This window comes from Microtus pennsylvanicus, chromosome 8 (assembly GCF_037038515.1).
Source record: "Microtus pennsylvanicus isolate mMicPen1 chromosome 8, mMicPen1.hap1, whole genome shotgun sequence".
Taxonomy (NCBI): domain Eukaryota; kingdom Metazoa; phylum Chordata; class Mammalia; order Rodentia; family Cricetidae; genus Microtus; species Microtus pennsylvanicus.
The window spans coordinates 45864727-45886554 of record NC_134586.1 but is presented as its reverse complement, the minus strand read 5'-3'; the positions used below and the strand labels follow the sequence as shown (position 1 = coordinate 45886554).

Genomic DNA, 21828 nt, shown 5'->3' with positions numbered 1-21828 from the left:
AGAACAAAACAAACAAAAAATCCCTTTGATTCTCTTCTTTCCCCACTTCTCCAACACCTCTTCATTTGTCCTAGTGGCATTGGGAGCAGTGTGTCACACAGTGTACCCTTTTGTCCCATCAGCTTTACTAGCAAATGTTCATGCAATGATGCACTGATCTGTTGAAAGTACACATGAGCTTCATGAGCTCCAGCACCTCCTAGATTTGTTCGTTTGGGCTTAAGTACAAACCACCACACTTTCTGCCTTCATTTCTATGCTATTGTATTGTTGAAACGCTCATTTAAATTCTTAAAATGTTTATTTAAGAAAATATAAGGGTATGGAGATACATATTATATTTGCAGATATATAGATATTTAATCCATAAATATATTTCATGCGTAGATTCTGTACCAAAATCTACATATGAAATAGAAGTTTCCCATGAAACTAGAGACACTTTTTACTATCATTAACATGCTTCCTTGTAAGATTTTTTTCTGTGAATGTTCTCTAACATGCTCAGTGTGTTTGTCATGTAGAGCTTTATGTATGCTGCTGTCTCCATGTATTTTCCAGTTTTGACTTCTCATGACTGTATAATATCATTGCTCTCTAAGCACGAACTGCCAACTAACTCTCTTTGACAGTTGATATTTTGATGCAGAAACCATGACTTTCATACTCTACCCAGCATGAGGTGTGCCCGCCATAGCTGGTGCTCAGTACTGTTTGGGTTCAATTATAATCTAAATTCACTTATACAATGAAGGTCTAAGAACTGAACATTCACAAGTGAAGTATTTCAGATAAACGGGGTGAGTTTGATCCAGGAAACTGTTATTTATAGGATTAACAACAATGATTACACATAATGCCCTTCAGTTACAAGCAAATCACCTCGTCTTCTTTTGAGGCACATATTTTGAAGAGGATAAAGATGTGGAGAACATTCTAGAATTGAAGGAGGAGCACTCCTTTCCTCTGCAAGTGACTTCTACTCTGTCTCTGGACAAGGTAACAGCACATGGCTGAAAGCCCGAGGGGTGGATTACTGAGTGTGACTCCTCTGGGAGGCTACCTGACAGCCCCAACCCCACACTCAGAGCTGACACTACTGGAAAGAGCAGGTAATGCGACCTATCTACTCCCAGGCCATTTTCACTTTTGCACACCAGGCACTCCTGCAAAGTTATTCTTTTTTATTTTTCTTTCTTTTTTTTTGATGTCTGTGTAGAACATTTACCTAAAACATCTCTGTCTGTCTGTCTGTCTGTCCGTCTGTATCTATGTATCTATGTATCTATGTATGTATGTATGTATCTATCTATCTATCTATCTATCTATCTATCTATCTATCTATCTATCTATCTATCTATCTATGCAAATGTCCTTGTGTCTAGTTTTGGAGGACTTACAAGACACAGGTTTGTGTTTTTTACAGAAAGGGCAAAACTGCTTATGTTCGCTGAAGCATTTTACTGAATTAGAGATTGTCAATGCACTGAGCATTTACCCAGCATTATTAACAAGGAGCAGGAACTTTCCTTCATGTTAGAGTACCAAGTTCAGCAAACCCTTCATCCGCTAGAAGACCCCCTCACTGTGCAAAGTTTCACTAGGCCCATGAACAATGAAATCACAAAATCACATCTCATGGGATCATACATCCTGAGTTTAAGCCCATGTCTCACCTCCCACAGGCTGTCCATTTCAAATTACATCCCCCTTTCCCTTCAGAATGCTACTTGGCTTTTGCTCTTTTTATAATTTATTTTGTGTGCGCATGTATATGTACAAGCATGAGAAGGCCAGGGGTCCATGCCAGGTGTCTTCCTCCATCGTTTTCCACCTGTTTGTCTTTTGAACAGCACCTGTCACTGAACTTAGACCATACTTTTCTCTTGTGCGATAAAACACCATGACCAAGGCGACTTTAGAGAAAGAAGGGTTTGGGAGGGCTTACAGCTCCAGTGAGATAGAAGTCCCTCACCAGCATGCCCAGGAGCATGGCATCGGCAGGCAGGCATGGAGCTGGAGCAGCCACTGAGAACTCATCTCCAGTCCATAAACAGGAACACACAGAGAAGGTAGTGGGCTTTTGAAACCTTAAGCCCGACCCGAGTGACACACCTTCGACAAGGCCACATTTCCTAATCCTTTCAAACCGCTATCAAATAGGAACCAAGTATCCAAATACTAGAGATGTACAGGGGCATTTCATTCATACAGTGTTTTCTGGGCAAACCGGCTGGCTAGTGGGCCTCGGGGTTACAGACATACACCATCACACAGAGCTTGTTCACACGAGTTCTGGTGCCAAACTCAGGTCCTTGTGCTGGCTCAGCAAGATTTTTACCAGCTGAGCTTTCTCTCTAGGCTCAGTTTTTCGTCTTTAATGTTTTAAATTAACACATCAGAATAAAATTCAGTTGTCTATTTCAAATTCTGTTTCTCTCAAAATGTCACTAGGATGCTGCTCTTTAATTCCTGAATATATAAGAATCCCCAAACAGGGCAGCAAGACCAGCCTGACAAGCTGGGTTTGATCCCCGAGGGAACTGACCTCACTAGCTGTCCTCTCACCTCCATGTGTGCCTCACCATCCCTAAAACATGAATAAACACAGTGTGAAAAACAAAAGTAAAGCCAAGCTGTGGTACCCTGGAAATCCATTCTGCCCACATATACGTAACATCTGCTGGGAGGCTCTGGCTGCAGTACCCCTGCTCCCATGACTGTAACCTAACTAAAACAAAGAATTCCCAACCCCAACTCTTAATTTTCTAGGAAAGGCCACCTCTTGCCCCGATCACATTTCAGGATCTCAGAAATATGGAATAATGGCTATGGTTCTCCTTAGAAATAAGGAGAAGTGTTCCAAGAAGCAATAGCCTTTTCTGACAAAGGACACTTGAGCCAAAGACAAATGGTGTAGCACCCACCACACAGGCTTTCTGCCATATACACAGTGTTAGTGGAGCGTAATCTCATTCCTAATAAGCATAGGTGGGAAGATCTATTACAGTTCTCCTACATCCTACACAGCGGTGTTTTATGAGTCCCCTATGGTAAGCACCTCACCTAAGAAGTCAGAATAGTAGAAAACTGAGAGAATAAACACGTGAATCAATGCAGCACATTAAAACACCTTTCACAGAAGCAGAAGGCAAGACAAACACAAAACAGAGAATGTAGCCTGCTTCATAAGGATACAAAGTCATTATTTAAAGTTTAACAAATGCATAAGCTCCTATGTAAAATGGACAAAACCTAACAGCCATTTTTTTCTTTAAACTTTCTAATAGGCAAACTAAATGAAAATATCTATATATGAACTAGAAATGTTCATATCTGGAGCTGGGGATGCCATCCAGTGGTAGGGTATTTGACAGCGTTTGTAAGGTCCTGAGCTGATCCCCAGAACTGTAAGGAAAAGGAGAACAAAGGCAGAGGAGGGCAGAAAGGGGAGAACTTAATACATTAAAATACAATTGTTGCCTGAGTATGCTGGTGCATACCTGTAATTTCAGCTCTCAGGAGTCTAAAAAAAGTGCATGAGTTCAAGGCTAGCCTAGGCTACACAGTGAGACCCGCTCAACCAAAATGGTCAAATTCTTTAAATATTTTGCTGTAATGTATAATCTTGAAGTAAAAATTATCTCTAAAAGAAGTCTTTAATTTAAATTGAAAACAAAAAGATCAGCAATAAGATTATTCAAAATAAACATTACATAAACAATTTAAAATCTGGAGATTGGCTTTGAAAAGGTCCTTTTCCAATACCCCAGGCCAGTGACATGCTTGGGAGCTCTTGTTCTCATTTTCCCAGCTTCTATTTATTCAAGAAGTAGTCTGAGCAGGAAATGGGACAAGTCAAACGACCACAATCAATCTCATCACCTTCACAACATGCTGTGAATGTAATTAATCCTCTATTTATTTAGGGGACTTCACACCCCTTACAATAAGGCAGCAACTCCCTGCTGGCTTCGGTTAAGATAATTATGTTATAACAAGGATTGGGTTTCAATCATAATAGGCAGAAGAAAAGGAAATTGTACTTGAAGTTGTCAGTTTTTTAAAAGCTTTTTTGTGACTCCATTCAGAGACGGCTCTTGACAAAGCTCTCCTTAAACAGAGAGCTTTCTGAGCATGATAACCGCACGCGTGCCACATTAATCAATGTAAGCCTCTTCCCTGAGTAAGACATTAAGACATTCAAGCACAGGAGAAACTCCACAAGGTACAGAATGTGGTTCACAAAACCCACCAGATCTATCACCACCCACACTCAGTTGGTCCAGAGTTTTAAGACGTAAATATTCAAAGAACAAGAAGGCATAGGGAAACGCCATTTGCTCCCCCGCAAATCATGGCTCTAAGAGCCCGGGGAGGCCAAAGCCACCCAGCAGTGAGCAGCACGAGAAGAATGCGAGACAAACAGAACTCAGTCAAACCTACAAGACAGGCTGGGTGCAGATGCCACTCCTTAGACACAGGCAAGGCACCCATGCCCAAGCACTGCTGAAAGCTGCTATCTTTCCGCAAGATTATCCACGCTTTCTCCCCTAATCTCCACCGCCGTAAGAAAACTGGAAGGCACACAGCCTTGCCTAGTTTATTTTCAATCCACTTCAGATTATGTAGAAGGAGGTCACTAGTTTGTTCCGGATGCCCAGAACCGAAATAATCACACAGAAACTGTATTAATTAAATCACTGCTTGGCCCATTAGCTCTAGCTTCTTATTGGCTAACTCTTACATATTAATTTAACCCATTTCTATTAATCTGTGTATGGCCACGTGGCTGTGGCTTACCGGCTAAAGTTCTGACACCTGTCTCTGGCAGGGCTACATGGCTTCTCTCTGACTCCACCCTTCTTTCTCCCAGCATTCAGTACCATCTTCCCTGCCTACCTAAGCTCTGCCCTGCTATAAGTCCAAAGCAGTTTCTTCATTCATTAATGGCAATCACAGCATACAGAGGGAATCCCACATCAAGATTAGACAACAACAACAGGTAGACATTAAGTTAAAACTAAAAACAAAATCTTCAGTTGATACTAATGTGTCGATGCTGACTCACTGACTGACACCTCAGCCTTTAAAGTGTTACGTGAATAACGGGAAGTAATGGCGTACTTGGAAACTCCGAACTATCTTCGCATTTTTCTTTAAGTCTAAAACTATACTAAAATAAAACGTCCACCTAGGAGCTGAGACGGCTCTGGTGGTAAAGTGTCTGCTGCACAAGCACAAGGACTCGAGTTAAGATCACCAACACCCATGCTAAAGGTCAGACAGCATCTGGAATCCCTGCGCTGGGGATTTGGTGGGAGTATATGGAGACGGTCAGATCCCCAGCTAGCTTAGCTCAACTGATGAGCGGCAGGTTCAGTGTGAGACCTTGTCTCAAAAAAATAAAGTGGTAAGCGGATATGATGGTATATGCATTTAGCCCCAGCATTTCAGAGGCAGAGGCAGGTGAGTTTGAGGCTAGCTTAGTCTACATAGCAAGTTCCAGACAGCTAGGGTTACACAGAGAAACCTCATGTCAGAAAAATAAAAAATAAAAATGAAATAAGGTAGAGAATGACTTAGGAATACACCAGACCCTGACCTCAGGCCTATGCATATATACCCATGTGCAAAAAAATGTGCAAGTAAACATGTACGTGCGTGCACACACACACACACACTTGCACGATTATCTGAAGTAGGATAAAATTACAAATGAAGAAAGAAGGACATAAATAACAAAACCCCTCTCATAAACTCTTGAACATCCTGACTCGCAATTTTTCTGAATACACGGTTCCAGGAGCACTGGTCTCTTCAAAGGGTTACAGCAGCCCTGAATCATAGGGATAGCTGTAATCCTAGGATTTCTTGGCACTTTGCTTGGTAAAAACGTCTAAGGAAGAGCGGTAGTCCCCAGTGCTCACCACTGAACTACTGGTGATAAGGTAAAAGCCTATTAAGAAGATCCCTTCTCTGTGACACCTCACCAGACGGACACAAGGGAGAAGATATTGGCACTGTAGTAATCCTTCCATGGAGATAAATCCCACTTCCATCCAGGATGAACTTGCGGGCTTAATTAAAAATAAACAGTAAAACTAAAGAGCAACCTGACACGGCAGATAAGCATCTCACCGGGAATAACTTCAGTTCAAGCAGGTTTAATGTGAGTGAATTATACACAATTGCTTTTGGAAATTTCTACATGTTTGTCATTAGAAGACAATGCAGCACTCAACGTTTAACCATGTACCAGAGAAGTAACTTCCCACACCAGGCAAACCACCCAGAGTATCTGCCTGTCACTTTGCAGGTCTTAATTTAGCCAGATACCCTCAGTGTTGTAGGCTCATTATAAATATCAGTGACACGGAGATACTGTCTCTCCGCAGCTACAGCTCAGCCCTTATGACGCTTGCTTGTGTCTGGTACACTCTGAGCCCTGGGTAGTATAACTCATTCCACAAGCACCTCTTCAACCTACTATGACCAAGGTTACTGGACAGAAGAGAGAATGGCCACTGGGGTCAGCTCCATTCTTCCTCTCCCGGAATTACAAACCAATGGTTCTACACCATCTGCACTAAAAGGAAGGATGTGTGAACTCGGGGCTGCGGAATGGCTTTCTGGTTCCCCTGAGAGCTTCTAGAACAGCAAGGGTGTATATGGAAAGCAGCAGCCTCAAGGGACATGGCTAAAGCAGGCTGCTGAATTTCTGCATGGCTTGAGTCCCTTAGGTCCAGCCACTTTTAGCACCTGGGCTCAGAGGACAATCAACCATCTACTAAGAAACTAGTTTCTATTGTCAAAGCCTAAGTGAGCTTCTCCCCCATCACCTGACTCAAGTCAAGATAACAAACAACTTCAGAACACATTAGAGGGCTGAGAGTTTCTCATATGGCCCCATAACTAAAGGCAAGGGTGGTAGTTAAGATTCTCATGCATCAATAAAGGTATACTGCAAGAATAAACTGGCCCAAATATAAGCAGCTTCAGTCCATTGTTGCTCTTCCACTAACCACAGCCACAAGCAGGCAATGTGTGCAGCATGTTGCAGCCATGTTTTCCTTATCTCCCTCACAATGGTTTTCTCAGCCAGGAAAGATTGCTATTACAGTCACATGAGTACCACAGTCCCAGGCAAGTAGATAGCATTCTCACATCACTGTTTAATTCATATCCCTTCTCTGTCCAAGTTCTCAAGACGTCTTGCCCAGCTGTGATCCACATGTTATTGGAGTGTTTTCTGGATGTCCCTGAGAGACCAAGACAGCATTTTCAAGACTGCCCTCCTCATCTCTCTCAACCTAACCTCTCCAGTATTATTAAATCTTGTCAAAGGTGCCTTCAGTGGTCAGGTTTAGTGATATTTTGTTTGTAATCTAACAAATTAAGCTTGCCTGAACATCAGAGCGCAGAGCTAAGCCATTAGTTAGCCATAGAGCCGAGGCAGGTGGATCTCTGTGAGTCAAAGTCACTAGCTACAAGAAATTGATCCAGTCTAAAAGAGAAACAGAGCCAGGCAGTGGCGGCTCACACCTTTAATCCCAGTACTTGGGAGCCACAAGCCTTTAATCCCAGAAGTAGGAGAGGTGGAGACAGGAGCAATATGGCTGAGTAGAGAGAGGAATATAAGGTGGGAGGACAGCAGCTCAGATGCAGTCTGAAGATGCAGTCTAGAGATGCATTCTGAGGATGTGTAGAGACAAGATCGCCCCTTCCATCTGAGAATTTGGTAGAGATAAAGGGTCTCCCTTAATGACTGGCTGCTCCGCTTCTCTGACCTCTCAGCTTTCACTGCCTTATATCTGACTCCGGGGTTTTATTATTAACACCAATTAGAATTCGTGCTACAGTTAGGTTCACTGACCAAGTTCGAACCTGGGTCTCAGCTCCACTCCTCCCCTCTCTCTGACCCTGTCCAAGTAGTGCCCCACCTGCCTTACCACCTCTTGACTCTGAGCACTGACTTGCTTTCCTGCTCATGGTCACCTCTCAAGTGCCAGTCACCATCAGCCTGGATCCCCAAGCAAGTCTTTCAACTTTGAGCCCAACCCCACTCCAGTAGGTTCTACAATGTGCTCTGACAATGTCACTCATACAGGTGCCCTTAGCTTCAGGCTCTTTGGTCACTCCCCACTTCCAGGATGAAGTGGTCACAGCTTCCATGAGGCCTCCAGCCTCATCTCCCTCCGTCCTATGCCCAAACTGTGATCTAGCCACAGTTTGTGAGAGCTTAGGTAGACCATGTGCCTTCTCTATTGTCTGACGCTCTGCTTTCTTCCTCACCTCCACCTAGTGTTCTGACACAGGGGTCTCACCACACACCCCAGGCTGGCCTCAAACTCCCACCCTTCTAACTCAGGCCCCCAAGTGCTAGCTAGCATCTGAGGTCTGTGCTACTATTTTTAACTTTCTTTTTTCTGGTGCTAAAAATTGAACACACAGGAGACAGGAGCTCTACTTTTACATCCCCAGCCCTTTGACTAGCTGTCATCAATCCTTATGATCTTAACTGAATATTTTTGTGTTTTTAATCCATTTTCTGTTGCTATTACAGATACCTCAGACTGAGTAATTTAAAATTTATTTTGGCTCCCAGTTTAAGAAGTCTGAAATCACAGCACTTCAGCTGCTTATCTTCTAGTGAGAATCATACATTGGATGATGGAATATCAGAAGAAAATGGACCTGGGCAGAGGAGAGGGAAAAAATGAAGGAGTCGAGCCATTTTATAACAACCTGCTCAACAGAGAACCAATCCGTTACTGTGAGAATCGATACTGCCGCACAGAAGGGGTTAATCACTCTTCGGCTAATCAGTTCTGAAGGCCCCAAAGCTTCTCTACACTGTTAAACCACATGTCTTACTTGTTCACCAGAACCTTCCCAACACCTGTCTTAGCATCTGTCCTATCTTAAGGTTCAACAAGGTTGAAGGCGACAATATTCTATAAGATATTTAGTACTAATGCTGCACCTCCGCATGAGTCAACCCCACCCCTCCTGCTGCAGATATGCCAGGAATGAAAGTGGCAAGGAAGCCTCCTCCTTTGCAGCAACCAGGGGCACACCTCACCCTGCTAAGCACACAGGCCTGGAAGAAGAATAGGGCAGAGCGGTGAGGTCTTAGGTGTTCAGCTACTGTGAGACAGCACAGAAATGGTTTAAGTTCACTTACAATCACCAAGGCTGAGGTAGAAGGCTTCTCATCCTCAAGATAAGTCTTTAAGAAAAATTTTCCTTCCATAGACTTCTGGCTTCATTATCTTTAGGGTCATAAGACTGCTTTTGAGGAAAAATTATGCTAAAAAGGATGGGAATTTAAATGTTCTAAGAGTATTAATTAGCAAACTATCAGCTCACTGTAAACAGGCCCAGCATTTCAAGCACACATTTTAAAAAAATAATTTATTTAATTTCATTTTATGTACATTGGCTTAATGGTTTCAGGTCCCCAGGAACTGGAGGTACGGACAGTACCATGTGGTTCTGTACCATGTGAGCTACCATGTGGGTGCTGGGAATTGAACCTGTGTCCTCTGGAAGAGCAGCCAGTACTCTTAACTGCAGAACCATCTCTCCAACCTCAAGCACACATCTTAAATTCTTTTTCTGCACAATTACCTACCCTGAAAACAAAATACTATGCTAGATGGAGTTGGAGAGTTAGCTGAGAGACAGAGGGAATGCTTTGCATGTGCAGGAATGATCCCCAGTAACACACACACACACACCACACACACACACAACAAAACTGCACTGGATTAGAGAGGAAACGATTCAATGCTTCAGTTACATGCTCAGATATTTATACTGAAGACTGTCAGGATTTTATTTAGATTTAAAAATAACAAAAACGTTATATGCAGAAAAACAGAAATAAAGCCTTATTTGTCCCCTTGTCATTTCAAAATGTACTATAAATTAAAGCCACATAATTTTAGCCAAATGTGTGGAGAGTGTCTGCATTCCCTGCATCAGGGAAGCTGAAGAAAAGGATCCTGGGGCTACATAAGATCCTGTTTCTAACCAGCAAAACCCAAACAAAACAAAACAAAACAAAAGCCATTCAGTTAACTGTCAGTTCTCTTCTGTGGGCACAGATACCCTTTTTGACAGTGTGGAGTTTCTTATTTATTTAAAAACAAAACTTGATAGAAACTACATTATAAAGGGAAAAGATGTACTGAATACTATTAAGTGTAAAACAGGCTACAAATGGGTATGTGCAAAGTATTTCCACTAGGTTAAGAATGAATGGGGAGCCAGGTGGTGGTGACACATGCCTTCAGTCCAAGCACTGAGGAAGCAGAGGCAGGTGGATCTCCAAGTTCTAGGCCAGCCTGGTTTAAAGTGAGTTCCACGACAGCCAGGACTACATAGAGAAACCCTATCTTGAAAAGCCGATAGACAGACAGAGAGACAGACAGACAAGAAATAGATGAAGTACTAAAATACGTATACTGACTGCATAGCAGGAAGAACAACTTTCTTAGGTCACCTGGCCAATGAGACATAGAGCCAGAACATTACACTTCACTCTTACCCATCCTCTATTAACTAAAGGGTAGAAAGTGCTAAATTCTCAGAAGACAGAACTACAACAGCTATTAATCACGGAAGGCCACCATCAAAGAGTCAGACGCAGAAAGAAATCCAATATTGAACATAACTGAAAATTTCAACAAAGATAAGCCACAACTGATGGGCAGTGCTTTTAAAATTATACCTTATTTATTATTTATTCATGCATGCATTCATTTATTCATTCATTTATTATTGTGTGTGTGCACATACATGCATTTACAAAAATGCTATGATGCCTGTGTAGAGGTCAGAGGCCAACTTATAGGAGTTGGTTTTCTCTTCCACTATGGTCCTGGTGACCAAACTCAGGTTGTTGGGTTTGACAAGTGCCTTTACCTACTGAGCCATCTGCTGAACCCCAATTCACAGCTTTTAAAAGTGTTACATTATTATTATTGTTATTATTTGGTTTATGGGTGTTGTGTGCATGTATGTGTACTACATATGTGCAAACGCCTGTGGAGGCCAGAAGAGGGCACCATACTCCTCTGGACCTGAGGTTATTATAGACAGTTGTGATCCTCTGTGGGGGTGCTGGGAAGTGAATCCCAGTCCTCTGAAAGAGCAGCCAATGCTCTTAACTGCTGGGCCATCTTACCAATTCCAGAGTTACATTTTTTTAACAATGAAAAACTTCTCCTTTAACTAACAGGGCCCATTCAATTCAACTAAAATTTGCCGTGCACACTAGACACTGTAGATCCAGATGAATGTTCTCTCATAGGGCCCTTGAAGCTTTAGTGGAGATGAGGGCTTAGATTATTCCACTATAGGGAAGGCATAAGATGTGCCTAGCGATTTCTCAACCAAGTGCTATGGGAGCATTTATGAACAAAACAAATGGTTCATTAAATCCCTTTCCTCCAGGGAGGTTCCCAAAGGGAGCAGTTTTTCTTTGGGCTCCCTTCTACAGCCATGAGTAAAGAAAACTGGTTGTAACATGTGGCTTATCTGGGAAAGTATCTGGACCCACAGGGCAGGATATTGTCACAGACCTATCTATCTGTTACCATGGCTGCAAGTCAAACCTCAGCAACCCTTATGCTGCCACTCAGGGCATGTTTGATGCAGCAAGCACCACACTGGAAGGTTCAGTGCCATGGACACTGAAGGAAACAAGGAATGCCTGTTTCCCCCATAGACTCGTAACTCCTAATAAGAATCCAAGGTTCCATGTTCCACAAGAAGCAGACAGCATGGAAGCAAAACACCCTCATGAGGAAAACCTGACATTGTTGCCATAGCTGCATTGATTCAATACAAGAAGGACAGCACTTCAATAAATTTTTGCCAAAGTAAATGTCTGAGTGGAAAAATGGAATGCTGTTTTTGTGTAGGTCAGAATTTCATACTTGTCTGGCACTTCCAATAAAATGTTATACAGCTTTTATTATTATCATAAAAACTATCAAATAGAGAATAAAGAAAATACAAACTATTGTGAAATATAAAAACATGGTGGTTTCACTATAGAAAATTAAACTGCAAAAGATGAAGAAAAATAGTTAAGAGTTAATATTTAGAGGTGAGAAGGTTGTAAGGCATCAGAAAGCCCATCTAGACTGTGCTTGTAAAACCAAGGATGAAATTAGAAGGTTTAACAAAAATCAGATGTGTGAAGAAATCTGTTATTTCAAAGGAGGAGGAAAATAGCTGGGCTATCATTTATCACAGTAAAACACAGCCTATTTAGGAGAAAGAAAAGTGAGGCTCAAACTGATGAAGTCAAAGAAGAAAGGTGGTTTATAAAATTCTTGAGTCTCTGCAAGCTCTCTCCTTTCCTACTCCCGACTACAGTATTCTTTTACAAACAAAAACAAACAAATCACTACTACCAGAACAATTCATTACTGAGAACCTAAGAATTCTGCAGTTTCCCATGACTTAAAAAAAAAAAATTTAAGAATGTCTGGTGAGCCCATAGCAACTTGCACACTTACATCTGTCTATAAAATACAATGTAGTCTTCTCAGTATTTAATAAGCGATGTCATAAGATAGAGAAGAGAACTCATGAAAATGGGATCCTGGCACAAACCTCAACACTCATTACATGTTTATAAAAATCTCTGCTCTCAGAAAACAAAACAACCAACACTGAGAGACGGTTTCAATCTAATTATATTATGAAAACAAAAGTAACAACAGGAAATCGCAGCAGGGCATCTGATCAGCTCAATTAGCAGGAGAACCAGATAAAGTGATGGCCTGCCATTATGACCTCAGGGGTTAAAGATCCAATTTTCCATCTGGCAAAATCTAGATTTCTAACACAGATGCTGATTCCACATGCTGAATAGTATCAGGTGTTGTCTGGAGCAACCCTGAGCATCCTCCAGCCAACAGGTAGTCAGGGGGCTTTCACGCTGCACTCTAATGTAATTGCTTCGTTGTGAACAGAAATAAGAAATAAATTCCGTATCACGATCATTCCAAGAGGTATTAAAAGGCAATCACAGCAGTAAGAGAAGCCTTGCTTCTCTCCCTTCTTGGTCAGCACTGACACAACACTGCCATCAGGCTCTACAGCACCCAGAAACTGTTCCAATCAAGAGCTCTGTAAATCTCAACAAACAGCCCCTTGCTACTGAAGTGGATCACTGGCTGTGCCTGATGAGAAGTAGATATATGTACTCAAGTCCTTCCTCACATACAAATGCACTGTCTTTTTAAGTTAACAGTCAGCTGACTTTGCTTCCTTGATTGAAGCAATGCTAAACAGTTTTACAAATCAAGAAAATGTCACTCAGCAAGTGCTGGGGCCTATTTGCGAGTGTTCAGACTCTTCAATACCTATGCTGCAAGACTAAAGTTTTTCTTACACTTGGAAACACGAACTTGGTAAGTCAGGGGTCAGTGGACAAAAGCACAGCTCTTATTTGCATTAGACTGAAATCTTGTGACTTTTACACATGCAAATGTCAGTGCACATGCATGCACACACAGTCCCACAGCAGGTATAGGTCTAAGTACCTGGTCTGGAGACTTCCATTCAGAACAGAGGTTAGCAATTCTGTGTGCACACTGTTAGGGTTTGACTCCAGAAGGCCCCACAGTCTCATCTGCCTTAGCACTTGTTAAGGTTAAAGGACCACCTGGAGACTATGGAGCCTTTAGTAGGAATGGTCCTTTGAGAGCTACAGCCTGGCCCCACTTTCTCCTCATCTGATAAGACACGAAGAAGCCATGCTGTTAGTTCACCCCACATCGACCCTAGTCACCATGCCTTCCCTGCCATGTACCCTCTAAACCAGTGATTCTCAACCTTCGTAATGCTGTAACTGTGTAATGCATGACAAGATCTGGGATGTCTTTCTGTACATGTGTTGCTTTTACTGGTTAATAAATAAAGCTGCTTTGGCAAGGCAGAATATAGCCACACTGGAAGAGATACAGAGAGAGTAGAAGGAGTCAAAGAGATGTCATCTGCCAAAGAAGGACACATCAGAAACTTACTGGTAGGCCACAGCCTCATGGCGATACACAGATTAATAGAAATGGGTTAATTTAAGATGTAAGAGTTAGTTAATAAGAAGCCTGAGCTAAAAGGCCAAAGAGTATTGTAATTAATATAGTTTCTATATGATTATTCGGGTCTGGATGACCAGGAACAAAAGAACAGTCTCCGCTTACAATGTCACCCCAATCATAAAATTATTTTCATTGCTACTTCATCACTGTAATGAACTGTAATGTAAATATTTGTCTTCCAGTGGTCTTAGGCAACCCCTGTGAAAAGGTTATTGACATGGGTCATGCCCACAGGATGAGAACTATTGCTCTAAACTGTGAACAGAAAGAATCATCCCTCCCTTTAGTTGTTTCTGCCAGATATTCTGCTATAGCAACACACACGCCATAAATCATATATACATATATATATATACACACACAAATATATCAAACCAATCTCTTTTATCCACCTATACCTATCTCTCTAAACAATTCACCAAGCTGCCTATCTTAATAAAGCCTAAACATTCCTACGTGTGTGCACGCGCGCGTGTGTGTGTATGTGTGTGAGTGAGAGAGAGAGAGAGAGAGAGAGAGAGAATTTTTATATTTTCTCCCTTTCTCTGAGACAGTCTTTCTATGTATCCCAGGTGAGTCCCACATGCCCCTGCTTAGAATCCAGCTGTTTCTAAAGTGTTTAGTAGCTATATGGGTTTCTTTCACATTAAGATTTACTCTCTAGATGGGCGATGGTGGCGCACGCCTTTAATCCCAGCACTCGGGAGGCAGAGGCAGGTGGATCTCTGTGAGTTCGAGACCAGCCTGGTCTATAAGAGCTAGTTCCAGGACAGGCTCCAAAGCCACAGAGAAACTCTGTCTCGAAAAAAAAAAAAAAGATTTACTCTCCAGGTATTTCATTTTCTTCCTCCCAGGTAAGTGGTGTTTTACAAACTCAAGTTCATACAAATTGCCCAGGGACACAAAACTTACTTGGCCTTCTGAATCCATACACAGTAGTCTGAGATGTAGAGATCATTCAAAATGTAGGCTGGGTCATTTTCCTGAAAGATTTTGTGAACATCCAGGAGACATTTTAAAACTGCACTCTTACCTGAAAAAAATTTAAAACATCCAGTCAACCTTAAGGAGGAAAAAAAAAAATCTGATTTCTTAACTAAGAAATTAAGATCTTGGAGGGAAATGCATTTAAAACAGCTCAGAGTTTTAATAGTTTCTTAAGAATATTTTAACTTATGAACTACCTCTCTAGCCCCTTAGCTTTTATTTTTGAAACAGTCTTACTATGCTACCCAGGCCGTCCTTGCACTTGTGATCCACCTGCCTCTGCTGAGCAGCTGGGGTTACAGGCCTGCACTGCCCCCTGGCTCAAAAGCACATTTTGAAAAAAAGAGAACTTGTATTTAAAGTGGTGGTGCCCAATACATAGAAGAGATGCGTACATTAGCACGTTCACTTTCAACAACCTGAAGTGTGTGCACAGCGCAGAAGTGGTCACTCAGCTTCTTTCCCTGCCGCTTCTTTAACCCACACAAAATCTCCATCCTTTTCCCTTGGCAATGCCTTATTCCTGCCCTCTCTTTCCGGCCACCAGAGTCCACATCCTTTCACACATCCATCATCTCATGTGTAGTCGAATTCTTCCCCATCTTTGGTTCTGGACTCTCCAATGGGTCACACATTTTGTGATATGTTGTCCACCCCACCCCCTAGCATGTGTTTTCAAGACTCTTCATGGCATCCTCTAACTTATTCCTCTTTTCTACTTGACATAACTTGTCTAGCAAATCTTGGGTCCTTTCAGCAAACCCTCAGCCCATATCCCTTTACTAAACCCTGCAATGACAATGGAAAGGAAGCCAGGTGATGATCCTCCCTAAATCTCCCCTGCTCACTTCATAGGAGAACCCCAGCTGCCAGGATGTAAGAGCCATGGGGACTATTCCAACCTCAGTGGTGCCACAGACCACCCACTGTGCCATGCCACCTATACACTCTTGGGTCACTCAGTCGTATCACATTTTATTAGTCAAGAGTTAAGTCCTTGGAAACACAGGTCAGGCCTTTCCAGGGTTAACTAGGCAGCATCCTAATATGCAGACAATGAAAGTTCCATTGCTAGCCTATAAAACGAGAGAGCCGTGTAATGCTTAGCAAGCTCGGAACTACAAGACCCCAAGTCATCCAGTTAAGTCAAAGAAAGACTTCATTGTGACTAAGATGGACACCTCCACTGCCTGCCTAAATACGAAGTAGACAACGTGGATGGGAGAATTTCAAGAAAAGAGGAGGAAATAAAAACAGAGCACATACCTGTGGTGAGACTAGTGTCACCCCAAAAAACCCAAAGGTGAACTGAACCTGGAAGAATGGTTGGAACAGTTCCAATGCCAACGGGATAAAACGTGTCCCACTAGGCACACACGAACTGGTTCCCTCCTGATTTTTCTATTTCGGTGAAGAGCATGCAGAAGGAAGGTGTTAAGATTGTGATACCGGCTGTCCTAGCTTGTTTCTATTGTTGTGATAATGTCCATGGGGGCATGGAGGTGGGAGGTTAACTTGGCTTAAACTTCTACATCACAGTCCATCATCAAAGGAAGCCAAGGCAGGGGCTCAAGGCAGGAACCTGAGACAGACGCTGAAGCAGAAGCATAAAGAACACTGTAACTTACTGTCATGCTCAGCCTGCTTTTTCTTATAACCCAGGACCACCTGCCCAGGGTGGCACCACCCACAGAGGGCTGGGGCTCACCCCGCCCATCACTGATCAAGAAAACATTTTTGTCCTAATGCTAATCTGATGGAGGCAATTCCGCAATTGCCCGTTCCTCCTCCCAGATGACTCTCACACGTATCAAATTGACAAAAAAAGCTAATCAGCACCCTGACTGACTGACTATAAAGAGTTTCAAGCAGCAATCACAGGTCTGTGCCAGAAAACCATTCACGTGTAACTTGACTCTACATCTTTATAGGGTGACAGTCCCAGAACATTCCTTCCCAAGATCTCGTACCTTCCTAATATAACCAGATGAACAGAAAATGCAGGGTTTAAGGTGGTAGGGAAGGTACTAGTCCATTCACTGAATCAACAGATGAGCCCATTGTGTGCCTAGCACTGGTCTACATGGAGGAGCACAGTTATTCATTATTTATACCTCTTCTTTTTCAAAATGTCCACCAGACACATGCAATTTGTTCAGCAAAAACTTGGACACACTCTGCTACAGAGCTCTCAAACACTGACAGAGGAATGCTATACACTGTGACTCATATGCACTTAAGCAACTGACAAGCAATCTTCAGATGACGTTTTCAAGCAATCATATGCAAGGGAGTTTGGGGAAATGGGAGTCAGAAGCTCTCTTCAAAAAGCTGTGTATCAACAAGCCTCACCAAAACTAGTTTTACGGAATTTTATGTCATAGCATGGAAAAGAGAGCCAGGCTGGTTGCAGCTGACAATCTAAGAGATGTACATTAAAGTAACCCTCCCTCCAACCCGCTATTGTCATCTGAGCCCCTTTGGTTTCTCAAGCTAGCAGCCAGCTTCCCCACGGCAAGCACGGCATCACAGCTAGGGGTTTACATACAGGGGGCTAGCTAGGGTTTTTAACATCTCGTTTGTACCGAATGCTCTTTCTGTCCTGTCCTCGGCTACTTATTCAGCAGCTATCCACAAAAGAAAAGACTAGTCCTTTTCTAGGCTGTCACATGGCTGGTGACCAGCTTACAGAGACGCACAGTCCCTGCCTCCTGTGGGGCTTTTACCCAGTTATGGTCTTGTCACACATGCTATGAGCATAAAAACCTGCTCAGGCCTAAAGCTAAGACAATTATTTTGGCTCAAAAGCACTGCAGGAAAGTGACCATTTTTCAAGCGGTTCACTGCCTGCTCTAGAGTATAAAAAACAAAGGTACCTTTTGCACAGTAACCACGGTAACTATTTTCACTGCAGGAAGGAGCTAGCATTTGTCCCCAGGATATCAAATGGCCCTAAACTCAGAGATTCCCTAGGACTGATTGGCTGGATAAGTCAACCCTAACCATGCAAGAATGTTGTCCCTGAATCTAGGGCCTTTTACTCACCCATGAAGGCACTATAAACTAGTGTCCTGGGATTGTAAGTGACAAAAGTCATGAATGTTCTACTTCACTGGAATGATTGTCTAATGATGGCACACAGAAACATAATGACAACATGAAGAAAATATGGAGGGCAATAATAAGTAGGTGGCCGGTAAACACGATTTAAAATGTTCTCTGACTTTTCCTCCTATTAGCAGAACAGGTTGGGCAATAATCTCTCAGCAACAAACCAGCTTGTGGCTGAAGGTATTTAAGAAATTGGTCCCATCCCTAGAAGAATCAGAGTAGGAGATGCTTTTGCTGGTTAGGTGCCAGAATAGGAAGAATAATGCAAGCTGCTATCTACACCTAAGACGATCTCAGTTTCTTTCCAAAGGGCATATGCAGCTTTCGGAATACCCATGCACATGCAGGTCAACCTGCACTGTTATCAACCTCGGGTGGTGTTCTCCAGGAGTCACCTTCCTTGGTTTTTGAAACAGTGTCTCTCTGCTCAGTGAGTAGTCAGTGCAGGCCAGTGACTGGAGGGCCAGGGAAGAACATTAAGTAGCCTGCTCTGTCACTCTATTTTATTCCCTACAGACAGGGTCTCTCACTGACCCTGGCAGCTAAGCCCAGACTTTTTATAAGTGTGCCAGGCATTTAAACACAGGTCCTCATACTTGCTCAGCAAGGGTCCATTCTGGCAAAGCTGCCTCCTTGATGTTTTAAGCTACGCAAAACAAGAAGTCAAGAAAGGAAAAGAAGATTTTAAAGTCTTGACAGAAAGGCTGCCTCATTGATATTTATAAAATGTATCAGAATAAAAGCCAACAGTATTTATCATCTTTAAACACAATTTAGCAGATACCTGGGTAAATTTCTTAGAGTCTGGTGAGACAATATTATCAAAAGAGATATCTTAGCAATTATTTTAACATTAATTTCCATAGCTCATTTGAGCCTAAAAAGGGAGAAGATAGAAAGAAACACTGTGTCAAATCAGTCAAAATTAAGAGAAACAAAATGGGGTAATTTGCTTCATGATGAAGCCCTGTTAAGATGCAGAATAAAGTCCCTAATAACAAAATGCTTCTCAGTCTGGGTAAGTCTTTCACACCCTCAAATTCCACGTAAGGGTTCTGCATTGTAAGAAGCACATACCTAAAATGAGCTAGTCTCGTAGACAGAGTAAGGCCAGTTTAAAAAAAACAAACAAACCATCCTTTGCTATTACAGTTACACTACACACAGTATCCACACATTAACAGGAATTAACAGGAAGCAAGGTCCTGCCTGAAACAGATTCAATCCAGTGTCTAATTTTCCATCCAAGTATCAATTCAGGCATTCCTTTTTTCTGGGAAGAGAGTTCCAGCTCTCCCCCAGGCCTACTTCAGGTACCCCACAATGCCTGGCACACCTCTCCAGCTAGAGCCAACATGTACATCACATACTAGCCCTACTAAGTTAGGCACTTCCTTTATTTGTTTCACAAATAAGTGAATGATTTGGCCCAGTCCCAGCTAGGATTTGAAATTAAGCATGTCTGACCACTATGACATAAACAATATCTGAATTCATCACCTTGCATGGAGAACTCCTAGGCAGGAAAGGATGTGACTTTTCATTCTCTAAACTGGAACAATGTCCAGAAAACCTGTTCAATAATGGATACAGACTGGAGTAGACAGAAGCTAACATTTACTCCCTTGCTCAGACTGCTGGGTTAACATGTACAAGGGTAGGCAACACCTCTGGGGTCTGTGAACTTAACTTCAAGCTACTGCATTATTACAGGCATGGTACTCACACCTGTAATTCTAGCACAGGAGGACACAAAACACCTGTTCATGACAATCATGGACACTCCCTCCAGGAGGAAAGGAGAAGGCCTTTGGGTCTCATAAAGCTCCTGAGTTATGACATTCACAAGACTTGTAAAGTTATAAAAGACAATAAGCAGTTGCTAGGGAGAGAGAACCCAAGGACCAGTTAATCAGCCTGCAAATTGTTCCTGGAGCTGTAAGGATACAGCTTTGTGAGTCATCACTTAGGCTGAGATGGGCTTCTTGGAGATGGAGCTGCCTTTTGAGTGATCATGTTCTTGTGAGAAAACCCTCACTTATACTCATGCAAGTAACAGAAGTGTTCCTTTGGTCCACCGTCAGTGCTCTAAGGGTCAATACAAGTCTGTTCATGTCTCCCCAGGAAGACTCATAAAATGCAACTGATACCCAAGCAGAACCAAAGAACTAATGATGAATAAGGGAGAGGTGGCTGCTCATTCCCTGCAACAGGTACTGAGATATGCAGCTGAGGATGATCTGCGTGAGGATGGGCGCTCCTCTGTCAGCAATCCACACAGAACCACTTTCCCCATGGATATGGGATGACGTGCCTCCTTGCTATCTGGTGGCACATTCTACATTAGACACATGATAGAACATGCAACCAGAGTGAAGCCATCTAAGAGGAGAGCATCCCTGAGAATAATTTTCAGGTGGCCATCTTCTTTTACTTGAGATGGGTAGCATGTTTCCTTGACTAATGGGGTCCATCCTGTGAAATGGTAATGTCCCAAACAGATGATAAAAGAACTCGTCTGTATACGGGAGGAATTGTGAGAAAAAGGCATGCAGATGCAAGCCACTGGCAAAACAGTAGGAAAACAAAAGAGGTGAGATGGAAGGGTTGGCTTGTCATTTCTCACAGCTGGAAGGTTATAATGAAAAGACAGCATAAGTTAGAGCTGTGCTAGAGCCCTTCTCTGGTTCCAAAATCTTAGAACTCATGGAAGAATCAGTGAGGCGGGACAGAGCAAAGCAGAAGTGCTGGAAAACACTTCTCAAGTCCCACCTTTAGTACAAAGGAAGGAAAACCCCATGATTCAACATGACTGATAATCAGAGAACACTCTGCATTTGAACTGATTAAATTGAGAAAAACTCTTAATTGAGGAATGAACAACCCCTTGACAATCTGGCTTTGTGAGGTTGTGGAAAAGGGGGGCAAATGGGACCAGTAGGAGTGCCATGAAGACAGAGAAACTAAGTGTGGTAGTTTGAATGAGAAAGGACTCATAGATTTGAATACTAGGTCCCCAGCTAGTAGAAGTATTTGAGAAGGCTTAAGAGGTGTGGCCTTGTTGGAGAGGGTGTGTCACTGTGGGAGTGGTAAGGGTGGGTTTGGAGGCTTCAAAGACCCACAGGATTCCCAGTTAGCACTCTGCTTCCTGTTCATGGATCAGGTTGTAAGCTTTCAGGTACTGCTTCAGTACCATGCCTGCTTGCCACCATGTTTCCTGTCATAATGGTTACAGAAGTTAACTCCCCGCAACTGTGAACCCCAAATGAAATGCTTTCTTTTGTAAGTTGTCTTGGTCATCGTGTTTTATTATAGTAATAGAAAAATTACCAAGACACTAAGTAATATTCATCTTTCCCTGAGACAGAGGCTGCATAACCTGAAGCAACGCAAATAATAGCAGTACCCAAGGCCTTGCACGGGCATCATTAGAAAACCTAGGTTTCACCAGCTGAGGTCTCCATGAATTTCATTAAAACAACAAAAGGCAAGCACAACAAAGTAAGTTCGGTAAGATGAACAGTATTTGATGACCAGTTCACCTGACAGGACTTTTCACAGTAGAGTTAAGAAGAAGCTGAGAGGCTGGAGACATGGCTCAGGG

General features: G+C 42.6%; 1 protein-coding gene across 3 annotated transcripts in view; it reads right to left on the bottom strand.

Annotated features, from left to right (window-relative positions):
• Shq1 (SHQ1, H/ACA ribonucleoprotein assembly factor) overlaps positions 1–21828 on the bottom strand; it is a 106894-nt gene that overhangs the window by 31172 nt on the left and 53894 nt on the right. For all 3 annotated transcript variants that reach the window (XM_075983340.1, XM_075983338.1, XM_075983341.1), the window contains one exon: positions 15039–15159. In XM_075983340.1, the coding sequence (XP_075839455.1) occupies positions 15039–15159 (121 nt within the window). The remainder of the gene's footprint in view (positions 1–15038; positions 15160–21828) is intronic.